The sequence below is a fragment of the Branchiostoma lanceolatum genome, chromosome 6, assembly GCF_035083965.1.
Source record: "Branchiostoma lanceolatum isolate klBraLanc5 chromosome 6, klBraLanc5.hap2, whole genome shotgun sequence".
Lineage (NCBI taxonomy): Eukaryota > Metazoa > Chordata > Leptocardii > Amphioxiformes > Branchiostomatidae > Branchiostoma > Branchiostoma lanceolatum.
In genome coordinates, this window is record NC_089727.1 from 19015944 (window position 1) to 19042810 (window position 26867).

General features: G+C 42.0%; 2 protein-coding genes across 2 annotated transcripts; one reads left to right on the forward strand and one right to left on the reverse strand.

The window, feature by feature from the left end:
- Positions 1–2109: 2109 nt before the first annotated feature.
- On the reverse strand, positions 2110–16431 carry LOC136436950 (DBH-like monooxygenase protein 1). The gene is made up of 15 exons (XM_066431365.1): positions 16293–16431; positions 15486–15606; positions 15119–15193; positions 14725–14927; positions 13799–13948; positions 9909–10094; positions 9556–9639; positions 9147–9308; positions 8463–8565; positions 5032–5198; positions 4372–4560; positions 3929–3988; positions 3552–3682; positions 2613–2778; positions 2110–2265 (listed from the first exon to the last, which is right to left on the reverse strand). Exons 1-15 carry the CDS (start codon positions 16368–16370, stop codon positions 2182–2184), a joined length of 1959 nt encoding a protein of 652 aa, XP_066287462.1. The 5' UTR covers positions 16371–16431; the 3' UTR covers positions 2110–2181.
- A 4009-nt stretch (positions 16432–20440) lies between these two features.
- Positions 20441–25195, forward strand: LOC136436954 (UDP-glucuronosyltransferase 2C1-like). The gene is made up of 4 exons (XM_066431373.1): positions 20441–21310; positions 22548–22767; positions 23139–23358; positions 24830–25195. Exons 1-4 carry the CDS (start codon positions 20471–20473, stop codon positions 25110–25112), a joined length of 1563 nt encoding a protein of 520 aa, XP_066287470.1. The 5' UTR covers positions 20441–20470; the 3' UTR covers positions 25113–25195.
- The last annotated feature ends 1672 nt before the right edge of the window (positions 25196–26867 follow it).

Consider the following 26867-nt stretch of genomic DNA (forward strand, 5'->3'; position numbering starts at 1 on the left):
AGACAGCCACTGGTTCGCCCAGGTGTCATAATCTCTCCCATTAACATTCTAGCACATAACAACGCTAACTCACCTCACATAGTAGCCCGATATGTTGAGTGACCAAAACGGTTGATTTTAACATTACTGTACGGCGAAACAGTACGGTTGGCACTCCAAGTTCCATACCAATTTTACCGTTCTAAATCTGTGAAGGTCAGATTGGTGACTGAGAACTTCATACCAGAGTTTTCCAGGCTAAATCTTGTTTTTGACAATATCTAAAGGTCCATACTTTGCACTGTCTGGCCAATTCAAACTGCAAGAAAGGGGCTTCTACAAATCTTTTAAAGGCTAGAAACATAGGCAAAAAAGTCCAGAATGTGCATCTACGAAAGGTGGAACTTGTATCAGTTTTTTCATCTATAGTGATTCTATGTATGATAATTTTTTTTACAATAGATTAATAGGAAACTTTTAGTACATCACTTATTTTATCTGATAAAGATATTTGTGTTTACACTTTTTAATTCCTAAAGTGTCAAATGAACTTTTCTGAATGTAATATTGCCTAATCATGCTAAGGATTTTCAAACAACAGACTGTCGTAAGGAAAAGATACCACATTTCTTGTAGTTTTGTCACTAAAATATTTCTACAATTATTTTACAGTTACATTGCAGTCACTCAACTCCAGAATAAACTCCTTTTTGTAACGCTCGTGTTTTATTAGCATTTGGATGTGTGCAGAAGCGGTTCAGGCAGTAGAACTTATTTTGTGAGGTCGATAAAACAGAGAAGAAACGGTCTACTACCTTTTCTGCGGTACGGATGCACGGTATCGTTGGTATGAGTTAAATAAGTGCAATGCCACCAACCCACTTTTTACCTTCGTCAAGAAGGTTATTTTTTATGCTTGTCTATGTGTCTGTTAGTGAACACGATAAATTGAGGAAGCCGGTATGGATTGTTGTCGTATTTGATGTGTCGGTGTGTATGTGGGAAATCTCAAGATGGTTAGATTTTGGGCGAAGTACTTTGCATAATTAACGAGAAAAAGTGTAAAAATGTGTTATATTCTATGCTCAGTATGTGTTCTGGCTGGGACGTGTTGGCGGTGTTGTTTCGAGGGGTCATGGATAAGTGGTAGGTGTGTGTAGTTGTCATGTAGGAGGCAGGAAACGTAGTTGCTTGGACAAATTGGCTTGTCACTCAGCTCAAGGAGGTTTGCTCAGCTTTAGGCAGTGGTATGAGAAAGCTAGCACCAGAAAGTGGTGTGGAATTTGGTGGAAGCAGACCAAAGTTGGATATACACTGCCTTACATCAGGAAGAACAATCAGTAGTCGTGTGTCACAGTATGGGGATAGTACGGTGTTCAGGGTAGATTGAGATATGGCCGGTGAATTTGATTGAGCTGGGAGTAGTAGAGACAGAGAAATATTTATGATAAAGCGTTAAAGGCATACACGGGCGTTTATTCTGCGGGATTTGCGTTTTACACGAGGAGCGCTTGTAAGTGCGTATCCTGAGTTGGCCATCATCGGTTTGTAGCCTTTTATTTATCATCATGCCCTTTATTTCATCCCTCCTTCTTTTCCTGTTTCTTTATTGACTGATCGCGGTGTTGGATCTTCACAATGTAAAAGTGATCATTGCGTGTGCTGTGACGCCACCTGATCGAATCCCTGTAAACTGCACCTGAGGAGATGAGACCTACTCTCCAAACAGGTTGTTGGGGAAGATTGTGACCTTCTTATCGATATATCATATGCCCCATTTTCCGTTCGCAGGCTCCATCAAACAACGGGCGGAAAACGGGGCATATAATGGATGGTTAATGGATGGTCATCATCTTCCCCCAACAACCTATGCTTGGTGAGAGCCTTTTCACAGCAAACGTAGCCATCTTGGTCTTTGAAAACCACATGGTAATTCCATCTACTCAACTGGTTTAAGGAACTTCTCCGTTCTGTCAAAAAATCGATTCTTGTCCAGAGCAACAATAGCCTGGTATCTATCATTTTCTGAGTCGATCCGGGGGAAGCAACTGCAGTTATTCTGAGAATAGGATCCGGATGGATATCAGGCTATATGTACAGATATTAAAAGTAAGAGAAAATAGCATTGGATGTAGTTGTAGATTGTAGGCAATTTATTGCTGGATAGCTGTGCTTGTACACGACTTTGATGACGTCGTCTCCTCAGCATCCTGAGACGGAGGTGGAGTTGGACATCAGGACAGTCGGCTCCGGGAGAGGGTTCCACACCTGTCCAGTGATGCCAGCCTAGTGATGCAAACACAATTTGTTTGTTTGTATGTTTGTTTGTTTATTTATCTATTCAACCATGGGGATACATATCACCTAAATGGCGTTTTTAATGTGCCCTGGGCTTTATATAAACTCAAAGTTACAACAAAAGTAACTAAAAGTTACTCAAATTACTAAATGATACAAAACCAAAATAACATATATCGCACATAAAATCTCACTATTTACAAATGTTAACGTTAGAAGTCTTCACCATTTTGCCGATGAACATTATACAAACTGTTGTTGTATAACCGATGTAAACTACTGACAAACTTCGTTTGGAGAGCATCACTGCTGTAGACTGTGCCCTGAATGCTCACCAGGTTGTTGAATCCAGGCAGTCCCTTACACTTCACGACGACCGGACCGCTGCGAACGTGCTGGTCAAACCTCTCCGCTTCATCCTTAGTCCAAGGGTGCTGGTTCCGGACATCACCGATGAGCCTTCCCGCCATGCTGTCTGGTTTGACTACCTGAAGATTATTGCTATGAAGACCAAATCTGATAAGCATCTTTGACATATCAGGAAGAAGCTATATTATCATGTAGTCTACACTTACGGCAAACTTCTCAATATTGTGTGTATTGTGAAATGCCTTAGGCTATTGACAGGATGATTCTGTCAACAGTGGAAAAAATTGCACTGTTAACAGGATCATCCTGTCAACAGTAGAATAATTGCACTGTTATATATCATCCTGTCAACAGTACAAAATGTCCACTATTGACAGGATAGTTCAGTTTCAGTTCAGTTTCAGTTTAATTGGTAACAACTTGCTTGTAACAAATGTGCAAGTCACATGAAATATGTTGAAACTACAGTAAAAACGCTCTTAAGAAACAGTTAACATTAGAGTTAAAAAGCAACAACAGCTATCAATATAAAATCTATACAAATTGAAATATAAGCTCACAACATCTAGGGATTCTTCTTGGACAACAACTTCAGGGCACGCGGCATGAAAGATAATTCATGTCGCTTAGTTTTGCTTAGTGCTCTGATAATCCTCTTAATAGCCACTTCCTTGCGAAAAATATACTGTATGTACCCTTTCTTACTTCTGTGCAGCGCTCCAAGAACGTGTGTTTCTGAGCTAGGGAATGATTACTATGCTGGAAGTCATCTTTAAGTTTACTCGTACATAATCATGAACCATCATGAACTTCATCATGAACCCATTATCATGACTAAAACTGTCCCATTAAAACAGACAAACAAACAAGTGCAGAGGTACAGAATGGCCATTCCATGCACTCACTCGATCTGCGTAATTCCGAAGAAGCTCAGACCATGCATGATTTCGGGCAGGCTGTCGCAGTGATCCAGTTTGAACCGCGGGTAGTACTGCAGGTAGTTCTGACACATCTCTTCGGATGAGGCCTCACCACCCTGCGTGAGCATGAGGAAAAGTGTCCCTGTTCAGATTTGCATTGTACGATCTTATCGGTGATTTTTCAAACCGCGTGGAAATCCAAAGTGCTGCAAAAGCAAGCATATCAATTAACGGTGATTTCATCTGCGATGGCCCGCGTCGGGGTACGCAGACTGTGCAAGGAAACATGTGGGATGTACAACCTCTTTCGGGATCTTCACATGGACATATGCATCTTGATGTTAGTAATACAAATTACTTACGAAAGTGAATCCGGTCTTGTCGGTTGTACGGTAGCTGCATTCGGTGATCAGCTCGTCTCCCTAAAGTAAATGAAAATCTGGAATGAAGACACAGTTTTGACTTATAGTGCTGAGGCAAAAATTTATACACCTGGACATGCGCACATGATAAGAACACATTCATCAATTTTACCATCTAGCAACACCTTGCAGGGCTTATATATTCAGTTCATGTACATTTTTAATCCAAGAACATGATACATGTAGTGGTGCTTAAGCGACCCCCAACTCAAGTTATAAGGTACATAATAAACATGGTCATTTACATTGAACATAAATATACACGACGGTTAATTTCTTGTTAGGTGTTCGGGGAAAACGTTACATGCTTTCTACAGAGTGGACAACAACAACAACAACAACAACAACAAGGACAAGAACAAGACAGAGGTGTGGTCCCAAACCTCCTGTATGGTGATCTCCGGATCCAGAAAGCGAGTTTCCTGCAGGTTGAAGTCGTAGCTCTCGTCCCGGCCGAGGTAAGTCTCCACGACTCCGTTCCTCACCAGCTTGGTCTTGACCCCCACTCCGACCTGATGGGCGTGCAGCATGGAGGCGAACACGTGGATGGGCTCTCCCAGCTCCTGTAGGAACTACGGGAGGACAGAGATACATGCATTGTTAGAACAGCGTGGCCTTTACATCGATGGAGGTTAGACATCCAGGTACCATGATGACCCAAGCAGCTGGATGGATTTAGGAAACGGTCAGGCGTTTCAGGTAGCATCCATTCTGTTGCTTGAGTAGCTGTTACCTTGCGTACAGTCATTATTGACTAGAACGTTCTTGTTCAGACCACACACACACGTACACATACACACACACACACACACACACACACACTCACACTCACACACACACACACACACACACACACACACACACACACACATACACATACACACACACACACACACACACACACACACACACACACTTACACAGTACATACATACATGCATTCATTATCATAATGAAAATGAGGACAATACAACAAAGAGGGATTTTCTCCCAAATACGATGGCAGAATCCTTTACAAACTTTTGGTATTTGTAAGTACGTACCGGGTCGAGGCACTCCTTGTAACAGAAGGCAGTGCTGTCGAAGGTGTCGGCCTTAGGCGGGATGGCGTGGTTTTGGTTCACCTGTATCCCAACCTCCAAAATCCCAGCGTCGTACTGCCGCACTTCGGGCGTGTAGTAGAACCTTATTCCGGAATTGTCGTAAACATCTGTAGAAGAAATCGACACAGTCTCATACAAGTAGGGGCCAAAATTTGAATTATATTCCAATGAATTTTTGATCACATTCTCAATATACATATGACTGCAAATCAAAGTCATACATAACTAGAGTTCCACGAACACATATCTTCGCCGAATAAGCAAGGGTTTCTATAAAGAGTGCAGAGAGCAATTTAAACATCTATTATGTTTATAAATGTTACCTCATATATTAATTTGAGTCTATCTTGGGAAATGAACGGATAGCAAATGTATATTACAATCAATGCATTGGTAAGTATTGCTGTCGTTAGAAGAGCGTTCGAATTATATGTGCCAAGGGTTAACATGTTAAAAATGTAGCTTTGTGTATATGGGCAGGATTACCTTAAGTAGCAGTTTGTTGTTAATGTTATATCATCAAGGCAACACAGACCATGTCGTGGTCTGTATAGTATGTGTCCATAACAGTAACTCTGATACTGTCTTGTACATGTCTACAAACGTGATCTAGAAGGGTACTATTGTCAGCGGTGGGAGCTTGAACTTTCCCGTTACAGATAATAAGGTTTCGGGGAGGAAGAGGTCGAAATTGCAATCACCAAGGAAAATTGTCAAGATGTCACTTGAAAGTTAAAAATATGAGTTTTTGAAATCTATCGATCAAGGCTGCTTCAGGCAAGGAGCGTGGTTTGAAGATGTTAATGCTGTTGACTGTGGTCTATAGTTTGGTGACTATGCGTGGTAGCTAATTGCACTTCACTCCATCGGCTGAAATATGGAGCTGAATAGGATTGACGTCTTGTGTACCAACGGTCATCACCCCTCCTGTACCATTTCTGTCTGCTCTAAATGCAGTTGCTTGTGGCAGAAAATGTTTAGTCTGTTGTTGGCCATTCAGGAAGGTTTTCACGAAACAGAAGACATCGACCGGTTGTGTTGATCTGTCAGCTCTCATGTCTTCTAGATGTTCCGCGTAGGAGTATATTCAGGAACTTGACATCATGCAAGTATCGTGGAATTCTGTGTTAGGTTGTTGTGTAACCTTTAACACAGGCAGCTGTTCTAGGCGTTCCATTTATTTAAGATTATACATTTTGGCTTACAGTATTGTAATTGCATACTGTTTAAATCCCAATAGACTTAAGGCAACATATAACTGACCTGGGAAAAACTACCTTTGCGCTCAAAGGGGACAACAATTTTCTCCAATGATTTACCTTAAACTTTATGTACAATGCCTAGTACTGTTGCGAATGACAATTCCGTCTGAAACGTTAACGTTGGCAGTGACCATGACTCTTGTCCCTACTGCTATTGACATCTCTCTCAAGCCTCCTGTTTCACTTGTTTTTTTTTTTTGAGACTGTTAGATTTGTGAGACCTGTTACTGTTTTAGGATATCTTTTTTCGTGTCTCTGTCTGAAACACCCTGGAGGGGATTTCAGTCAGGTGTTGCACATTGTGCTTGTCTGCTTCTGGGTTGGTCCTATAGACGTACAACGCTAGCGCTCCTGATGGGTAGCACGGGTCTGTTTTGAAGATTATCCTGGTATTGAGGATGTTCGCTATCTGTGCAAGAACCTTTTCTTACTCTCATCTACGAAGGACTGTGGTCCACATCCAGGGTGAATATACAACGGCATTTTACAAACCACATAAAGCTTAGTAAAATGCATTCTGTAGTGCCAGCTGCTTGCACAAATTCCTTAAATGCATCGATTGCCAACATTTTTATTGTTTTCTCATAAGTGTTGCGTAAAGAATTCTTGCAACATGCCCTGTATTTACACACTTGAGCAGTTGAAACATGATGGTGAATCCAGAAAAGCCGTGTCCAAAGTTTGTTTTGACTTGCCCCGCACAGTCCTGTGTTTGTTTATTTTAGCTACATTCACAGCGGGAGTGTAATTTGGCCGGTTGCAGTGAGGTCACCCAAGAGAGCATCAATCTCTTTACACAGCTCTGTTGACAAACAGGTGTTGTCCTTAGATATAGGTCGACAAGAGGTAACAATTATGAACAAGCCTATTTCACCACTTAATTAGCCCCTGATTACAATTTCTTACGTCGTTATTTGTTAATCATTACCTCAATAACCTACCTGTCTAAAACAATGCAAATTCAACAAACCCTATCCGAGTTATTCGCCTCCAAAGGTAACATCAAAAAGGCCCACTGCAGTTCTAAGCAAGCCACTAGGGGGTCTAAACTTACATCAGTTACTCCCTGCCCCAAGAGCTATACACCACTTAAAGATCATTACCATAGCACTTGCATGAAATTCGACTACAAGCTTTTGGCGGATTAATAAACTTTACTAATTTATTATGCAAATTACCGTCTTATTTGCATGACAAGTATTCAATTATGTAAAGCATCACCGAAACTATCCACATGCCATAAATTATGATAATCCGTCAATCCCTGCTGAAGTTATTCGTCTCCAAAGGTATTAACAAAAACGCCAACTGCAGTTCCAAACGAGCAGCTAGGGGGCCATAAATCACACCACTTACTTGCCGTCCCAGACGCTATATACTACCTAAAAATCATGAACCTGACGCCTCCAGAAAGTTTGGCCTCAAACGTTGAAGCTCTACTGCAGTACCTCATATACCCGCTAGGAGGCCCATTATCGAACTTGACCTTCCCCTTTGACACCCCTAACTATCCACTAAATATCATGCACAACCGTCAACAGCTCCTCGAGTTATGCTGGCGACATACAAACTCTCACACACACAAAGCCTGCTGCAGTACTGTAGGAAAGCGCCAGATAAATCATTTTTAAACTTGACCTCCGTTTCCACAATCTCTTCCTACCTACCAAAAATCATTGAGATCCATCAACGTTTCCGTCACTTTTTTTGCCTACATACAAACACAGAAAAATTAAAAGTCCACTGCAGTACTGTTGGAAAACGCCAGGTGAACGATTTTTGAACTTGACCTTCCTTTGCACAACCACTACACACCTACCAAAAATCATAAAGATTCATCAAAGGTTTCTTGAGTTATGCTCTTGACATACATACAGACCCACCATACAGCTGGCTCAACCAAAAACATAATCTTCCCCGAGTACTATAGTACACGGCGAAGATAATAAGCTAGAATTTAGAGTCAGACTAGAGTAGCTATACCTTTCTACGTTATTGGTTTATCCTCTTCATGCATATGTTACTTGTAGCTGATTAGCTCACGGGCACGAATTTGCAATAAACGTATCATTATCATTTGGTGGCTCTAGTGTGCCATGCATAACTAACCGTTCAGACGTTGTGGATTGTCATAGTGCGTCTGCATGACGACGTAGCTCGGATCATCGGCCGTCCCCAGGGAGAAACCGACATGGTCGGGATAGGTGTAGCCCTGTAGAACAACAACGAGAAAAAGAAACATCCTCAATCGCACAACAGCGTTTAGATACGGAAGACAATGTGTTGCTTTTGCGTCCGGGAGCAGGGGAATATTTCATCGAAAGCAAAGAAGGTAGGCTCAAGGAAAAGGCCCAATTGACGTTTTAAGCCCGCATAAGTAAGGCCAGTTGATCCACTGTATCGGAAAGCTGAGTGAGGAATGTCGTGTAAAGTACCTTTCCCAAGACGCATCGTGTAAAGTGCACTACGTCTCGCCAAGAATATTAGGAATTGACCCCTTGAACTCTTGATCCCGTATCCGCTAACCAAACCTTCCTAACTCTGCTAAATATTAGCTTCCGCTGCAAAGGCTATAGTTCCTCGCCTGAACTCAAACAAACCTTGGTCTACATTTTTTTGTTTTTTTGTTTGTTGGTTTGTTTGCTTGTTTTCTTAAGATCTCCATTAGTGTTCAATTCTAAGAAAATTCACATATTCTACCTGGAGTCCGCTTACGCATTATATATTACTATATGCTAATGTAAAAAAAAAAAACATTATTCAATCGGTGGACAGAAAATTCGTGATTCTTACCGATCCCCCTACAGCCCAAGCCGCCATGACGGCCCTACAGTTCCTCCACGGCATGGTACGGCACTCCTGACTCCCGCTGGGCGGGTTGGACCCCGTGGTACACTGGTGCACCAGTATGTGATGCACCACACCTTCGTTACCGGGCTGAAGGATTGGTTCTACCTGATGACATGCAAGAAAATACAATACTTGGAAAAAAATCAACGAAAAGGAGGGCAAAATAGTAATATGACATGTGGGGCACACTCGTGACCATTTGTACCGTTATAACCGTAGTATTTTTTTAAACTGTAAAAAACACCATAAAACATACGATAAAACCACAATTCAGCCTTTTTCCTGAGTTTTTTTAAAGATAAATGAAACATTTCCGTCTCTCTCTCGCGCAGACGGGTGTGCCTAGCCTTACCTTGACCAGATGGTGTTTTCGGTCCAATACCGGTAGCTGGAAGGTTGAACACCAGTAAGTTGTCTCCTTGGATGGAACTTTCACCTGATGAGGAAACAGTCATATTGATATATGCGTATACATTTGTAGGTGTGGCAACAACATGATGAGCATGAGGAAACCAGTGGACCAAAAACGTTAACAGTTATGATAGCCAGGTCCATCCGGAGACCGTGGATTTATGAGTTCCACTGCCGTGAAAATCATCACTTTTGCTGATGAATTCCACGGCAGTTGAGGAACTTATGAATGCAAGTCTAATTCTGAAGGCTCGAAGTTGTGTAAGTGTAAGGTACAGAGGTGCATAGACTAACATTTGGGTTGATCATGTCAAAGGTGATGACATTTCCATCCTGCAGATCGAGGTCTGGTGGGTTCTTCTGCAGCAGGATGATGCTCTTGCTCCCGCGGTTACTGCCGTGGTACTGCGGTCCGTCAGGCCCGTCCAGAGCTACCGGGTCGTTGTCGTTGAACGACCAGATGATTCGCAGAGTGTCCTCCTGTCCGGACAAAACGTGTAAAACATTCATGTGTGAGAGGAACATCAATGTAAAACAGCAAGTATTGAAAATACATTGTGGTAAAACCCATTTGCGGTTATAGAAAAAAACGTCAATATCAGATTAAACCTTGGTTTATGATTCTGAATAAACAAAAAAAGACCCCTTTCGGTCCATCACCATTGTCTGTACTATCATGTAAGAGGACTGGTGTTTGTCTCCCGAAGTAAAGCGACCCCTAGTGATCCGTTGGTAAACTGAACAAGCCTCATGTTTCCAAATCGTGTCTTACTGAGTTATGTTTGATACCAAAGTTCACCACTTCGATTGTAAAGGTTGGCTGGATTGGACGAAAACATCACAAGGTCGTCAACGGACCTTAAGTTGATGGCTGATTTTGTTAAAGTCCGTTATTGTACAATTATATATCACTTCGGTTACACAGCTCGTCATATTTGTTTGAAAATGAGAGTCTCTGTAATACTAATAACTAATGTTTATAATGGTTGCATACAAAGATTACACACTATACAAAGTGCTTGTGTGTTTTCTGTCAAAGTGCAAAGAAAACAAAATGGCGTGGTGGCCGGGCTTGGTGTCGCTGTTGCTCTTTCTGGCGGGTTCACAACTGTTGGTATTCGGTGACGACACCGAATTTTCACCCTAAAAAGTCAGATGGGTCAAGTTCATTGTCACCGTGAATGATACATGGGACCCCGACGGGTAAGGAGCTTAATCTAAGGTTTACAAAAGAGTGGGTGCAAAAGGCCCTGGGGGTAAAGGTTGTATGAAGCACCCATGGGTCCCAAAACTATTGTTCCATAGATGTCTGCTATGATGTAACACGTTATAAAACTGGTAAATTTAACATATGATGGTCCCTTCTTAGCACTTAAAACATGCAAGTAGTACCTATTTGCATTTTAAGGGGGAATTAGGGCATTACAATTTGGGCCAAGAATACATGCATTCCTATGGGGAAGTTGACAGAAATTAGGTGTCATTATCTCAGGAAGCAAAGATTCTGACCAAGAAAACTCAGCCTCAAATTCTTACCAGCTCTGTAGACTGTCATCTATCAGAGTTACGAGAAATTCTATACGGCTAGTCTCCGGGGAAACACCCCCGAGCGAGAGCACTTGAGTCAGTCCATTTGCCTTATAAGGGCCTGCTCGCGACCATCACACTATCTCCCGGGGGTCCAGAAGGCAAAAAGATGAAGAAAGGTCGTTTTTGTCAACAAATTCTAAAATTATGAAGTCTGGCCTGTCATACCCACCCCAGACTTGCCAAGAGTTCACCAAAAATCCCACCAAGAAAGGCTTTCAATGTTTGAATGCCCTGTTTATTTTTGAGCTCTCTCATCCTGGGGTCTAGGCGCCTGCGCCAATACCCTAATCCCCCCTTAAGAGAACAGCTGAAATTCGTTGTAAGTGTCTTTGCCTACCGACGTGTTTAGACTTATCACAAGGGGAGCAAACAGATGAAACCATGGTCATTGTGATGTTCTGGACCGTCTTTTGTTGATCATTTCAAGTGTCCATTAAGACGTGTAGTTGTAACAAAATGTTTCGCGATGTGTTTTGAACCACATACGTGTACTATCTCAGAATATCCGCTGTACCTATTGTATGTTTTCAATTGCTTGTCAATAGCTATCAATTTCTTGTATTTGTTGCCAGGTGCATTGCTACCATAGCAACAGGCAAGTTAATCCCAAACAAGAAGTTCAACGAAACAGAGAAGATAACTGTCGGGTCATGTGACCGCGGGCCGGTTTCACCCGGACAGGCGCCCAATAAGATGGTGAGTGTGTGAGTGAGTGAGTGAGTGAGTGAGTGTGTGAGTGAGTGAGTGAGAGAGTTTGTGAGTGAGTCAGTGAGTGAGAGAGTGAGTGAGTGAGTGAGTGTGTGAGTGAGTGAGTGAATGAGTGTGTGAGTGAGTGAGTGAGTGAGAGAGTGAGTGTGTGAGTGAGTGAGTGAGCGTGTGAGTGAGTGAGTGAGTGAGAGAGTGAGTGAGTGAGTGAGTGAGTGAGTGAGTGAGTGAGTGAGTGAGTGAGTGAGTGAGTGAGTGAGCGAGCAAATGCAAAAGACATAATGTTGGCCCTTCTTAAAAATGGTATGATATTCAGGAGGGAAAGCCGCGAACGCGTTTACCTTGGATGTCAAATAAAAGAAGTGAAAAATGCAAATGTCCTGTTATGGTAAATATGCAATTGTCCTGATATCAAGGTTTCTGACATAATAAGCATCATGTTTTTCTAGTCGGTTGATTTGACGTTCTATTCCTCCGTGAACGAGGACTCCGGGCCACTGACCTGCCGCATCCCATGGAACGGGACGTACGTGACCCCCCTCCCCGACACCGACCCCCTGAGGACCCCCCCCCCCCCCCTCCCCGGCTGCTTCACTATGGACTCACGGGAAGGCTATCACATGAATGCGTACTGGTTCTACCTCCTGGACTGGGGTGGGGCCGGAGACGGGCGTTAGGACAGGGTTATCAAGGTTATGGGAAGAGCACGTTTTGTCTAAGCAAAAACTACCAAATATCGCCCAAATGAGCTGAATGATAAACTGATACCATACGAAGGTCACTGTACTTTCTGTCAATAGAGCTTCCATCTATTCTTCTATTTTCCGAAACTGCACGCCAGCAAGCCTATTGTAAATTCAGAATTCTTGTAAATCCGCCTCCCTATACATGCATTGCACATGACTGAATTTTATGATGTTTAAACATATTTTGATACAAGCAAGCTAGCGGGAGAGTTTTACCGTCGAAAACGTCTTGTCGAATTGATTCTATGGCGATGTTCGAATCGGAAGGAAGGAAGGAAGGAAGGAAGGAAGGACGGAAGGAAGGAAGGAAGGAAGGAAGGAAGGAAGGAAGGAAGGAAGGAAGGAAGGAAGGAAGGAAGGAAGGAAGAAAGGAAGGAAGGAAGGAAGGAAGGAAGGAAGGAAGGAAGGAAGGAAGGAAGGAAGGAAGGAAGGAAGGAAGGAAGGAAGGAAGGAAGGAAGGAAAGAAAGTTACAATTACGTAATCAAGTCAATACGATACGAGCTAGCGCGGAAAGACTTGTTTGGGGTGTAAATATCCACATAATGAACCGAGAGAAGTTTTACCGCTGTGCCCTTTAACCCAGTTGAAGTCAGACTACTGTTTCAATGCACAAGAGACACCCCGACCAATCGAATCACGTGAATCGCATTGAAACTCAGATTCGTATTAGCCATTTCCCGACAAATCGCTTTCTAACTTGCGTTAACGACTACATCTGACCAAACAAACTCGCCAGTGAGATGGTGGAAGGTGTCAGCTTCCAAAATACGTTTTCAGATTGACAATTTTGGCACTTTGGAAGTGATTGAAAGTGACCGCGATTTAACGTTTAGAGAAAAGTAGTAGAAACTAGACGTTAAATCGCGGTCACTTTCAATCACTGAAGCTGACACCTTCCACCATCTCACTGGCGAGTTTGTTTGGTCAGATGTAGTCGTTAACGCAAGTTAGAAAGCGATTGGTTCGGAAACGGCTGATACGAATCTGAGTTTCAATGCGATTCACGTGATTCGATTGGTCGGGGTGTCTCTTGTGCAGTGAAACAGTAGTCTGACTTCAACTTGGTTAAAGGGCACAGCGGTAAAACTTCTGTGATACTGCTACCCGTTGAGCCACAGGGACAAGGATAATAAAGAGCTTACCGTGATCTCCCTGTCGTCCGCGGTGTCGCACGGGCTGAGCCTCCTGCGGAACCTGAGGACGGTGTGTGTGCCGTTCTCGTACCCGGACAACAGCTCCACGTCCTGGCTGGCGTCCAGACGGGGCAGGAAGTACCCCTCCGCGTAACGGTCCTGCCACACAGTACTCAACATGTCACAAGGTCGCTCTGATCAATGACTTCTCTTTTTGTTTAGATATTCTATTGCATTTTCATAAACAAAAGAGCAACATGACGTGAGAAGCATACAGGAATTGCAAAAGAAAAGCATATACCACCAATCCGAATAATACAGAAGTAGGTATGAACGGAAAAAGAAACTGAACACGATTTAGATGTAATGTAAGTACATGAATGGCTTGTCTTTACATGTCACGATCTGTTTTGTGTGTATCATTACCACACTGTGCTATGGATAAGCACCACCAATAAATACTACCCATTAGAAAACCTTCCAATGTTGCTCTGAAAGGCATGCTCCATGACGCTTACTTAACTATTTCATAATATGCTTATCATGACATGGCATTTTCATTGACATATTACAAGCAGTCCCACTTCCTGACTGGAACTCAGTCGCAACTGGAAATACTCCGCGTAACGGTCCTCCGAAACATTAGTCATCATGCTGAAAAGGGCGCTATCAATGGTCTTCTGAACATACTTTGGACCTAGGTGCCATTGCGCGGCTGTGTCATAGCCATTTCTTTATATGATGAGAAGGAGCACCTTAGTACTGAAAAGGCTATCTATTAGATAACCTTCCTCTATCGCTTTTTAAAATCATACTATGGTAGGCTGAATAAACCACTCATCAGTAAATTTAGCATAGGTAATAATAAAAACAAAAAGTTTATCTAAAATAGTAACATTCAAATCATTTTGGGAAAAGAAGTTCAGTCGGTTTACCGTTAAGTACGCCTGGCCGTCCTTGACCCATCCGATGATGACGTCAGATCCGGTCATGCCACCGTTGGGTGAGAAGCCGAGTCCGATGAACCCCGTGGTCTGCACCTGCGCCTCTAACGTGATGGTGTCGCTGTCGAACTTCCACAGCAGGATGAAGCGGTCGGACTCATCTAGAGCGGCCTGGTGGGTAAAATCTCCGCTGTCTGCGTGTTAGAATTATGGAACAGAGTTTTATTTCATTATCATACAGACCGAAGAACGAAGGGCCGGCAGTGACCAGTTGTGTTCTGCCGCATAAGCAATTGCTGCACAGTGAAAGAATGGCAATAAAAGAATTCCCGGTAAATTACATACGAGGCCTGGAACACAAAACATTTGAATTCTGTGCTCTTACCAGATGGTGCGAGCACTCCTGATGGTGGGACTTCCCCGCCACCTGACGTTGTGCCGGTGTTACCACCATCGTTGCCTATGGTGGACAATGTGGAACAAAAAGTTTTACACATTATTGCATCTGAGTCCGTTTCTAAAAAAAGCAAAACGAAATAGACACTACAGTTGGAAGTTCCCAGCTGAGCTGACTTGTCAAAAAGCACAAACGTAACATTTGCCGCTCTACTGAACTTTATCAATCCGCGTCAACAGATGACAATATTGTCAAAAAATTGGCAAGTTGTTGGCAAAAGACATTGGCACAACAGTATTCTTATCCAATTATCATTCCTGAGAAATAAATTTTTTCAAAATGTGTCCTCGCTGACCCACTGTACAGCCACCCTGCTGCAGTGCGGCATTGATGTCCTGAACGTCCGCCTTCAGATCTTGAAGAGAAGCGTCCATGGACGTCACGAGCTGCTGAAGGTCACTCAATGCAGTCAGGTACTGTGCGAGAACACACATTGTTTATTGTTTATTCGTATATGTACAATATAAAACAAAGATAAACAGAGCAAAGAATACATGCAGGGGAGGCCAGAAGCCTATACGGCTTTTCGGGGGCCTCCCCTAAACTACACAAAATGGAATTTTTACACAATTATATATAATCGAAACTAAGAAAAACTAACTAACGAAAGAAGAAATTGGAAATTGTAACATAAATCCTAATGAAACAAATGAAAAGAAGAGGAACTACAAAGTGAATTTTGAGTCGTAAACATAATAAGTATTATAATGAATAACAATTTATAAAGAAATAGGTCAAAATTATACAAAAATAACAATCATATGAATTATTCTGTCATCAGATACCAAAGGAAAAGTGGATCATCATCAGGTTGTACGGGCTGTTCGCCAGATCCTAGTCTACTCTACTTCTCCAAGAGTATCTTTCATAGTGTTCTACAAGTTTTGGACCTGGACCCTGACATAATGAACGTTCAAGTTGATCCACATATGTTTGTCGATGCAGAGAGCAATACAGTCTTGAACAATTTTGGTACAGTCCCTGGTTACCTGCACTACTTTTAAACATAAAACATACCCAGGCATCTTTGTAATCTGTGGCCATTGCTTTTAGAAGTCGACAGTGTTTCCAGTTAAACTTCCTGTGTTAGGCAAAAACCTACCTGGTCTTGGGCCCCCACGTTAGCGAAGAGAAACCCGATACTGGCAGATACCAGCAGGAAGGCAGCGAAGCTTGTCATCTTGACGATTACTTTCACACTTTTCCCCCTCCCGACTAACGCCCGACCTAGTGTTCTGAAGTTAGAGAGACTGTTATATATATACACAACACCAGCTTCCTGTCACGGGCGCGTTTTACAAAAATAGCTGGATGAGAATTCAACAGGTGGACAGTTAACACATGCAACGTCATTCGCGTGTATTTACTCGCTTGTATATGGCTGATGAGAAAAGCAAACAAACCGGTATTGTCTCCAGGCGGTGAAGTCTGTAATATCCCCACCTTTTCCCCAGTATATGTACAACTATTTGGTTTATCATATTGACAAGACAAGATGTCCATCTTAATGACCGAATGAAGCTACAATAGAAGCATATAGAGCGTCACAGTCCATACAGGTCCAGGTGATGTCATCTACCCGTACGGTCACTGAACCTTGAGGATATGTCCAACTGTCTTGATCTATTTGATTTTATATGCGTAAGGCGCAAACAAAAATGGTACCAACGGCAACTCTTGATAATGTTTGATCCGGGCCCTTGAAGTCAGACTAAAAATGTGCCAAGGCTAATTGAAAATAAAGATAAACGACTTTTAAAGACTAATAATACTATTAGACATGCCATTTCCTGAAAATGGCGCTTTTGAACGTTACTGGGTTGCAGTCGTTCTGGGCAGGCGTTAAGCCGGAGGTCACGTGTCTGAGAAGAGAAACCCCGCGAGCAAGTTTAAGAACACATCAAACCAACTAGTCCCTACCACAGCATGTACGTCTAATAAGTACAGACGGGTGTGTTTCCCCATTATAATTAGGCGGTTTACGGGTTATGCGATGTAAACAAACAAATGGGCCCGGGATTGTGCATTGGCGTATGGTGAACTTTGTGTGAGTTGAAAGTTCTTCTTGCACCTGGACGATTTCTCACCGGCCGTTTTGGTACTAACCGGTGACAGTCTCCCTAAGACCTGGTCGGAAGCCCGTGTTGAGCAATCGGGCGTGGTGTAGATTGTTGTGTAACATATTACATAAGCAAGGAGGTAGTTTTCATCTGAAAACTTGATTCTAATCAATTATTTTATCCGTACCTTGGACATCCATGGAAGCAATATATAATGAATACTAGTAATTTACCTTACGCAAGACGCGCCCCAATCAATTTTGATTATTATAACAATGCATTTTTGAAATATTTGAATACTTTTATCACTATAACACTCACATAAAGCTATATAGGGAAATACGGTTGTTGGGTTTTATTTTCTATCTGGTGCGTGCAGATTACTCACCTCTTCGAAGATCACAACGTTTTGCCCGTGAGAGAAAATCAGGGTAGTCAGTATTAAAAAAAACCTTTCCAACATCTGCTTGGAGATCAGGGAGGCCTTCTGATGATCATAACAGCGCCATTAATTCGTGGTCGGGATGTAACAGCCGTGAGTGCATCTCCATCACTGGGCATGCGTCGGTGGGCTTTTGAACATCCAGTTAAAGTTATGGACTCCCAAACCTCCTCTCCGTTTCTACTGTGAGGGAAGGTCCAGGTACCGTACGCTGGAGTTTTCCAGGTACAGAAAACAGATAAAGCCGCCATGCCAGAGGGCCCAACCGTGAAGAAATGGGCGACCATGGCGGGGCAGTTCTTGGGAAGGACGGTAGTGACGACGGGAGGAAACACGAGGAAAGTTGACCTGCAGGTTTGTCTCCGTGTGGCTTTGAAATGAAAAATGCGGAATTTGTACTTCAAGTTCAATGTGATCGATAAGGAAGTACGGGGCAGCTAAGAGTAAAACACTGTCAGACCCCTCGATTCTTAACGATTTATTATGATAGCAAGCAGCAATGTTTCTTTGCTAATAACTGTTTACATTTTGTACTTTAAACACTTCAAGACCTTTAAAGATCCATCACTTATTCAGAAATCTATAACATTAATGTATGCATGCATAACTCCAAAACATGAAAGAGCAGCTGCTACATGATGCACACATAGTTAAATTTGGTCAATTTTCAACAAATACAATTATGATGTCCACAATCCATGACTTGCTTGACTTATTAATTGATGTGCAATAAAATTATTATTGTCAGGTGCCAGTCCTCCTCTGCCAGCCTGAGTGGCTTCTGTCCTGCATAGCCTTTCCCATGCTGTCAGCTTGTAGACCAGTGTCTCTTTTCAACACATCCACATAGGTGAAGGGCGGTCTCCAAGGCCACCTTCGCACATGTGCTGGAGTCCACAGCTCCAAGTTGGACACTAACTTCCTTGTAACTATTATATAACCAAGGAGGTTGATATAACATACTATATAACATCTGCTAACATAATTCCACCAGGGTACATGATTCTGCCACCCTAAAAAGATATGTCCAAACAGATCTCTAACTCAACATCCCGAAGGTTAATGCACATCCGAATATCCAAACTCTGCATACCTGGGGGTGTTGCACTAGAGATCTCTCAAACCCACTGTTTTCAAAGTTGTGGATTTATGTAACCCGGTGGATAAATGTTAATGGAGGTTGTATACACTGCACACAACAGACAACATGTATCCTACCTCTCCAATACTTACAATGTTCTAATTGTATTCCTCCACAGATGCTACAGGGGTTTTGTTTAGCTGACATCCAGGTTCATGGCAAGCAGGTGTTCATGAAGTTTACAACAGATCCATCTGCACAGTCGTCTATCCAAGTCTGGCTGAGGTATCACTTCGGGATGTGGGGAACGCTACGAGTCAATGAGCTGAAGTCTCTCTCTTACTCTGTTCTGTATCTGTATCTATATAGCCGGTATAACCGCCATTAGGCGTAACACACCAGCTTATAGTTGCACCTCACTTTATGGACAGATACAACAATGGGTGCCACCTGTTATCATGGCCTGGCTGAATGTATATTGTATTACTATACAGCTGTGTTCTGCTAGGCTCTATCACATGCAGCTGGAAACCACATTGTCATCGAAAATGTGACACAGTGAGAGAACTGAACATCAACCGTAAGAAGATGAGTCCACTAGGACACAATACAATGTGCAAAGAGATATGCTTAGCTATGGAGAGTTCACAAGGATCATTCATGGTTTGATTCCTGGTACTTTCATTATGTTACTGTTGTAAGTTAACAAATGAAAGCAAGCAAATCAGACTAGTTGAAAAATTCATTAAAAAAACTTTATTTCTTCAATTCTACCCCCACTCTTCTTTCATGGCCTATGGATATTTTAAAAGCTTACACAATGTACTACTACTTACACAATGTAAACTACCCTTCTATCTAATCTAGAACAAATAGAATGTACATGAAAGTAGAAACCTCGTCAACCAGAACAAGAGATGTATTTGCTTTAGTAAACTTCCTGTATAAGATAAGCCACTGGAGGTACTTCAATAAGAGAAACATAAACTTTAGTATGAGTTCATCATAATAAAGCAAATTGAATGATCAATTTCAGAACAATCCAAAGGGACAATGGAACAAACTTGTAATAAACTGACTAGTTTTGCACTTTCTATTTTGGAATGTGAGATAGTCGTGTATAGGACAGAGAATTTCTGACAAGCCTGGTTCCAGACACTGATTTTGATGTACTGCCTATTGCTTTAGTTTAATTAACACAGGACAGCATGAAAGGACATCTACAATACATCTGTTCTAAGTGTTTTAGGCCAAATACCCTTTGCCCATTCATTTCCTTTATGACAACAGTGGTGAGACAACCATGGTATACCTGTTGTCACTCGAAGGGATTTCATTGAGTGCTAAACCAATAGAAAAACATACGGTTTTATGTACAATGTTACTTGTAAAGATCAGGAGGGTACAAAGTGGCATGAACCCGTCGGCAGCCTGAGGGAAGGAGGCTAACGTGTCATCCGTTCTGATAGCTAAATCGCACGATCTTACTCAATTATATTGATATTACCACATACCATTGTTTTTCTGTCTGTTGAATCATAATTCGTGTCTTATTTGGCACTTCTCCACCGTTCTTGAGATTGATCTGGTAGCAGTAGTGAAAGACGGTGCATTGGGTGCCAGCTGGCAAAGTGCCAACAAAGTGCAAGGTTCATGCAGGCGCTGTCGTTGCACAGAAGGGGGTGTAAATTGCAGCCATGAAGTTTTTTCTAGTGACTGTAACGTCGCTGTTTCTCCAACCTTACCAGAGCGCCGTTGCAGGGAAGGTTCTGCTGTTACCCTTGCCGTTTGTAGACAGCCACTGGTTCGCCCAGCTAAACCTAGGACGTGCTTTAGTGAAACGGGGGCATGTTGTTACCGCATTGGTGTCACACGATAGCTTGTCAGAGCGACAGACTCCCGAATTCTCGTTCGAGACCTTCGAGGACCAAGGCACCCGTGCAAAGCTGAAGACTATCGAAGGCCGAATGTTCTCAAATTCTGAAGAGCTGTCACTTGTTGGTATGGTACAAGGGAAGCTAGCGCTGGCCGATGAATTGATGAAACACTGTGATTTGTTGTTGGGCGACAGCGCCTTGATACAGCGGCTAAGGGACTCGCGCTACAGTGTTATGATCACCGAAACTTTCTTCCCATGTGGAGCCATACTCGCAGCATATCTCCGGGTCCCAAACGTTGTCCACATACGAGTAGACTCGTTTACAATAGATTTCTCTGCCACAGGAGTCCCACAACCCCCCGCCTACGTGCCATGGTTGTGGTTACCTTTCACTGACCAAATGACTTTTCTACAAAGGGCGCAAAATGCGATCTTGTCAACCCTGGTGTCTAGGGTATTACAAGGGATTGTTAGCAGCAAATTCGATGGCTTGGCGAGTAGATATCTTGGCGTGGACGAGGCCCTTCTAAGCGTTATGTCACGTGCAGACTTGTGGCTCTATCGATTCGACCATGTGCTGGATTTTCCTGCTCCCTCTATGCCAAACATGATCCATGTCGGCGGGTTGAACGTCCGCCAGGTCATTGCCCTCGCTGAGGTGAGTAACAGCTTATACAAAACGTTGGAATTGTATTGATATTTGCCATGTCGATATGTGTTGGAAAAATACATGATTCTTTTGATTTTACAAACCTGATATGCATAATTTGCATAAATTAAATGATTTGCAATAAACGTTACAGTCCACTGTGCTCTATTATCGTAGTTACTTCATACATGATACACGATACATGCATGTATCATTATGTCCATAAAAAATGAAGATTTTTTAATTGAGATATTGTTTTAAACGTGTTTGCGTGTGTGTTTGCGTGCGTTTTTTTTGTGTGTGTGTCCGGATGCTTGTAGTCAGGATAACTCAAGAACGTATAAATGGATTGTAAAAATATTTAGTATGTGGGTAGTTATTGGGAGAACAAAGGTCGAGGTCGATTTTGGGCCCCCTAGAATGTGAGATTGGAATTGCATTGCGGTTTTTGTCAAAATCTTCCAAGAAGAATAACTGAACAAAGGAACAACAGATTTCCGTGTTATCTTAAATGCAGGTAGCTTGGACAGATGTACACAATGAAGTGAAAATTATGCAAATTGACCCTAAATTTCCATTAAGTAATGAGGAAAATCTATATTTCCATTCTAGGCATATTGTGACAGCTTACACCTGTTGGTCCAACCACAAAGGGATATACAACCAAACCTGTACATTTGGTTATGTTATGTGGATAGCTTTAGTATTATTTGATATATTGAAATGGTGATAATGCAAATCAGAATCTAATTTCCATAATTAATGGCGGCATTCAATAAACCCACTCCGTTTAATGGTACGTCAGTTAAGAATGCAACATATTTAACTGAGTAATAAAGGGCCATTGATAAATACAAGTTATGTAAATGAACACCTAATTTCTAGAAGTAATGATAAAATACAATAATTGTAATTCCACATTGGTAGATAACTGGAATTTGATACTTGTGGTATTTAGCAGTTATGTGACAGTGAACATAGTGGAATATTAATTTTATAAATTTGGACCTTATTTGCATAATATGTATTTCATGGAGATTTTACGTCTCCGAACTCTTGTTAGCTGAGTTATGCAAAGCTCAGGAGCTTTTGTATGATTTTATGGAACAAAATTGTTCCATAGCATGTGTTGTATATAAACAAAATATGTCTCTCTCCTGAATCTTCCAATATTCCTCGATATCCTCTATCCTATGATTGACCGTCATTATCACAAATACGAAATTTGCAATTCGTTATTTTTAAGGATTTGGAAGCATTTGTCCAGAGCTCTGGAGAGGATGGTGTGGTGGTGGTCAGCTTTGGGTCGATGGTTAAGAGGATGACCATGGAAAGGGCAGAGGTCATGGCAGCAGCCTTCGCGCAGCTCCGACAGAAAGTGGTGTGGCGGTTTACGGGAGTGAAGCCGACCGGTCTGGGCAGCAACACCAAGCTGATGGCCTGGCTGCCTCAGAACGATTTGCTGGGTAGGTTGACATAACAACTAGAAGAAACTTGCCGGTAGCTGTATTCCGTTTTTGTTAAGTAGCTGATGAGATACCCCCCTCCCTTCTCATCTGTTGTTTAAGCGAAAGCTACCAACCAATCACGCCACCGTTTATAGGCAAGGTGCGACGTCATTGGCTTGTTTGTTTCCCACAACAAGAGCGAGATATGTGATAGGTTGACGACTGACCATCTCTAATACCAGAAAGACGACTTGCAGTCTACTCTGCCAATGGCATTGCTTCATAGATGCAAGCGGTGGTTCTTATATGTTTAAAGGTTTATCATTTCCGTGAAATTCTAGATATATCATGCAGTTGTGTGAGCTTCAACTTGTGGTGTTTTGTTGCAGCTCACCCCAAGACACGAGCATTCATTTCCCACGCTGGCTACAATGGCCTGAGCGAAGCCTTACACCACGGTGTGCCCATGGTTTGCATGCCGTTTTTCGGGGATCAACCCACCAACGCCGCCCGGGTTGTGGCCAGGGGACTGGGAGTTAAGTTGGAGTTCACCACGGTCACCACTGACGAGTTGTACAAAACCATTAAACATGTTATTTCTAATAACAGGTGAGGCTTAAAAATTTTACTGAAAAACAAGGAAATACTGAAAAAAGTGGTTGCTGGTTGGGGAAGACAGTTGGTTGCTTGGGAGAGGGTCTTATCTATGTAAACATGGACGGGACTGTTTCAATGTGTCCTTTGCAGGCAGGTGGTTGCCTGCGCCAGGTTATTGCTAGACCAGGTTTGACTGTATATGATATGCCATGGGTAGGCCATTTTAAATCAAGCCCAACTTTGCGAAACAGTGAGCTGAACACGGTGGTCTGTCACTAGGGTATTCTTTCCCGTTGCTACGCGCGTTCGACAAGGTATCGGGTTACACGGGGCAACATTTTGGCTAACGGCAAAACATTTGTAAATAAACAGAATAGCGGGGACGGGAAAATATTATCAAAATAAAGCGAAATAGGTGATTTTACAAACTTTGAATGTTGTAATTTTGCGCTGAATGGCTAATTTCTTTATATTTTGCTCCGAACACGATTACTCTCTGGTTTTAGGGAGCCCATTTTTTCAGGCACACATCGCAAAGGCCAGGCTTCAAATGTAAATGAATATCTCTTATTTTCATATTTTTCGTCGACCAGGAACAAAACAAAACTTTGTGTTTTTGGGATTTTTTAATTTCTGATTCTAAGTATAGTTAATATCGACAAATCCGTGAAAAAATGACGTGTTTTGACATTTTTCGCACTCAATTGCCCATAATTCAAAACCAAGGGCATTTTTCAAAAATCCCAAAAACACAAACCTCGGGAAAACCGTTACGGTCATTTTGAATCGTTAATGAGGTAAGGTGGATGTTTCTTGGTGCCGTACCTTTACGATGTTTGAACGCATGTCATGCCGCACGGATAAGGAGAGGGGGTAATTGACACGGGCGTAAACAATCCTTCTAATATCCAAGGTCGGCAAAAATGACGCCAGCAGCTTCGTTACATGTCAGATGTCCACAACAAAGTACCAGCATAGATATACTCTCCAGAAAACAGATGAAATTTGTGAAAGAAGTATTTTTTTCTCCTGATGCGGGGAAAGGGGCCCGGCCTCGCTGGTTTACAGTAAAAACATGCGATGACCGCAGGTGACCCCGAATCGAACGAGCGTTCGGATTCGATTACGTCATTTCGAACCTCGTGGAACAGCGTTCGAATTCGGCTGGACATGGGAGTTTCTGAGCATGAATTTGACCACCGTGAAAAATCAGTTATTATTTTCTGGTATTTGAATTCACGTGAAAAGAATGTTACAAGTTTGTGAGATAAGAGGTAACCACGGATATCTTGCAAGGAATTGCGAGTATTTCAAAAGGTATCTTTTAATTGATATTATTATTGCATTGTCGGAATGTTTCAAATTTCAAAACTTGATTAGAATCCATTCATTAATAAAGCCACACCCCGTAGAGCTCTACGTATACAAATTCCCTGTGTTAATGTAAAAAAGCGGTTACTACTGTTTCCATCTTGTTTTCAAGCTACCGGGAGACCGCAGCCCGCCTGTCCCGCCTACACCGTGACCAGCCCCAGTCACCCATGGAGCGGGCCGTCTGGTGGGTAGAACACGTCATCAAACATGGCGGACTGCCCCATCTCCGCGCACGCGCCGTGGAGCTGCCGTGGTACCAGTACTACCTTTTGGACGTGGCTGCGTTCTTGTTGGCCGTCTGTTCAGCTGTGCTTGGTACCGCTTGGTGCAGCTGTTTGTTTGTCTGTAGAATGTGTTGCCGCAAAAGTTCTGACAAAGTCAAACAGCAATAGGCTGAAGTCGAGAAGAGGTACTTTTGTAACAGATCACAAGACACTAATCAGTATCTGTATAAAAAATAATAAAGACATTTTTTTCTATGCATTGATACAATTCCTTAGCTTAGCAGCAGTCTCTCTAACATAGGTATTTACAAGCCTATGTTTAGGGTGTCATAATCACTCGCATTAATATTCTAGCACATAACAACGTTTTAACTCATCTCATATAGTAGCGTAATATGACAAGTTACCAACTGAAAACATTTAATCTTAACATTGCTATACGGCGAAAAAGTACGATGACTCTCCAAGTTCTATACTAATTGCGCCGTTCTGATTCTGAGATTCTGATTCAAGTTAGCACTTAACACTAAAACAGCTTCTGCAAATCTCGAAGAGGCTAGAACCTAGAATAAAGGAGGACACCTTGCACCTGCTTGTGTATCATAGCGACCTTTACCCACAAGTCTTAGGTACTTCCTTTCAGATGCCAGAACTTAAATGAAATTGCATTTTGCCAAATATCAAATGGTTTAATTTAGAAGTACGCCAGCAGTAGGTTTTTCTTCCTCTGCAATTTTTTAGCAAGAGAAATTTTAGCACATCCTTGCTTCTTCGTAGCCAGATTAAAATCTTCGGGATTCCATGAATATGTTTTAATTATGGGAGAAATAATAAAAGAAAACAACATAACTACAAGGAAGATTTTCCTGGAATATTATATTTTTTTGTTTGAACGAAAAACAAAGAAATAAATTAGCACCGCAAGAAATTACCTTCTGTGGCGAAGGTTAGAACTCATATTCTCCAAAGAATAGTCTTGAGAAAAGGGCGTAAACAACAATGTAATCTGTCGGATTTGGTAAGGTTTTATAGTCACTAAAGTGGATAACAAAATCCAATTCCCACCCCCTTCTTTTCCAGAAAATTCAAATTTATTAGGATGTATGCCAAGAATCAAACGTGGGCATACGCAGCAAACTTTAGGAAAATAACATTTCATTTTTCTCAGACAGAATGATATTCAAGGGCTGTACGTTACAAGTGTTGCTGTGAATTGGAAAGGTACCATAAGACGTAAGTAGAAACAGTATAGATAAAATGTTTTGACAATACGATGTCATATCAATTTTTTCTGCTCTCAATCCTGTCGAAAAAAATATTTGGAGACCGAATATCTATGGATATCTATGTGCATGCATTACAAGGGTACTGTGTTAAATCAGTACCATAAAACGTATTACCAAGTAGACATAATTCCTGTACATGTGAGGTTTTGACTGATCAATGTCAAATAACAATGTTGCTTTTTTTTTTACTTTGCCCTTGTCCTCTTCTGTATTTAGTGCTATTTGGGGACGTGTTTGAATTACCAATATGCACCAAGCCGCTAAAAATAAGACGATGATTTATACCAAAAATGACATCAGTTACTTGCACCAAGCATAAGCCATTTTCTGAGGGGTTTCATCTCTTGTCACATTTTGAGATGTAGGAAGAGCGCAAATTCTGCATGCTTCATGCTAAACCTAAATAAAGGCTGGATAATGTAAACTATAGGCTTCAGTGTGCTACTGGCAGCCGTGCAGTGCACATCAGTGGAGGCCTGCCTGAGACCGTTTACCAAGTACAGGTTACTCTTCAACTTATGTTTGAAATAACAACAGATATCAGATATTAAAGTATGGCTATACAGCAAGAAGAACACTTAGCCCAAAACATAATGACAACAATTGCTTGTGATTTAGTTTGAGACATTGGCTGGCA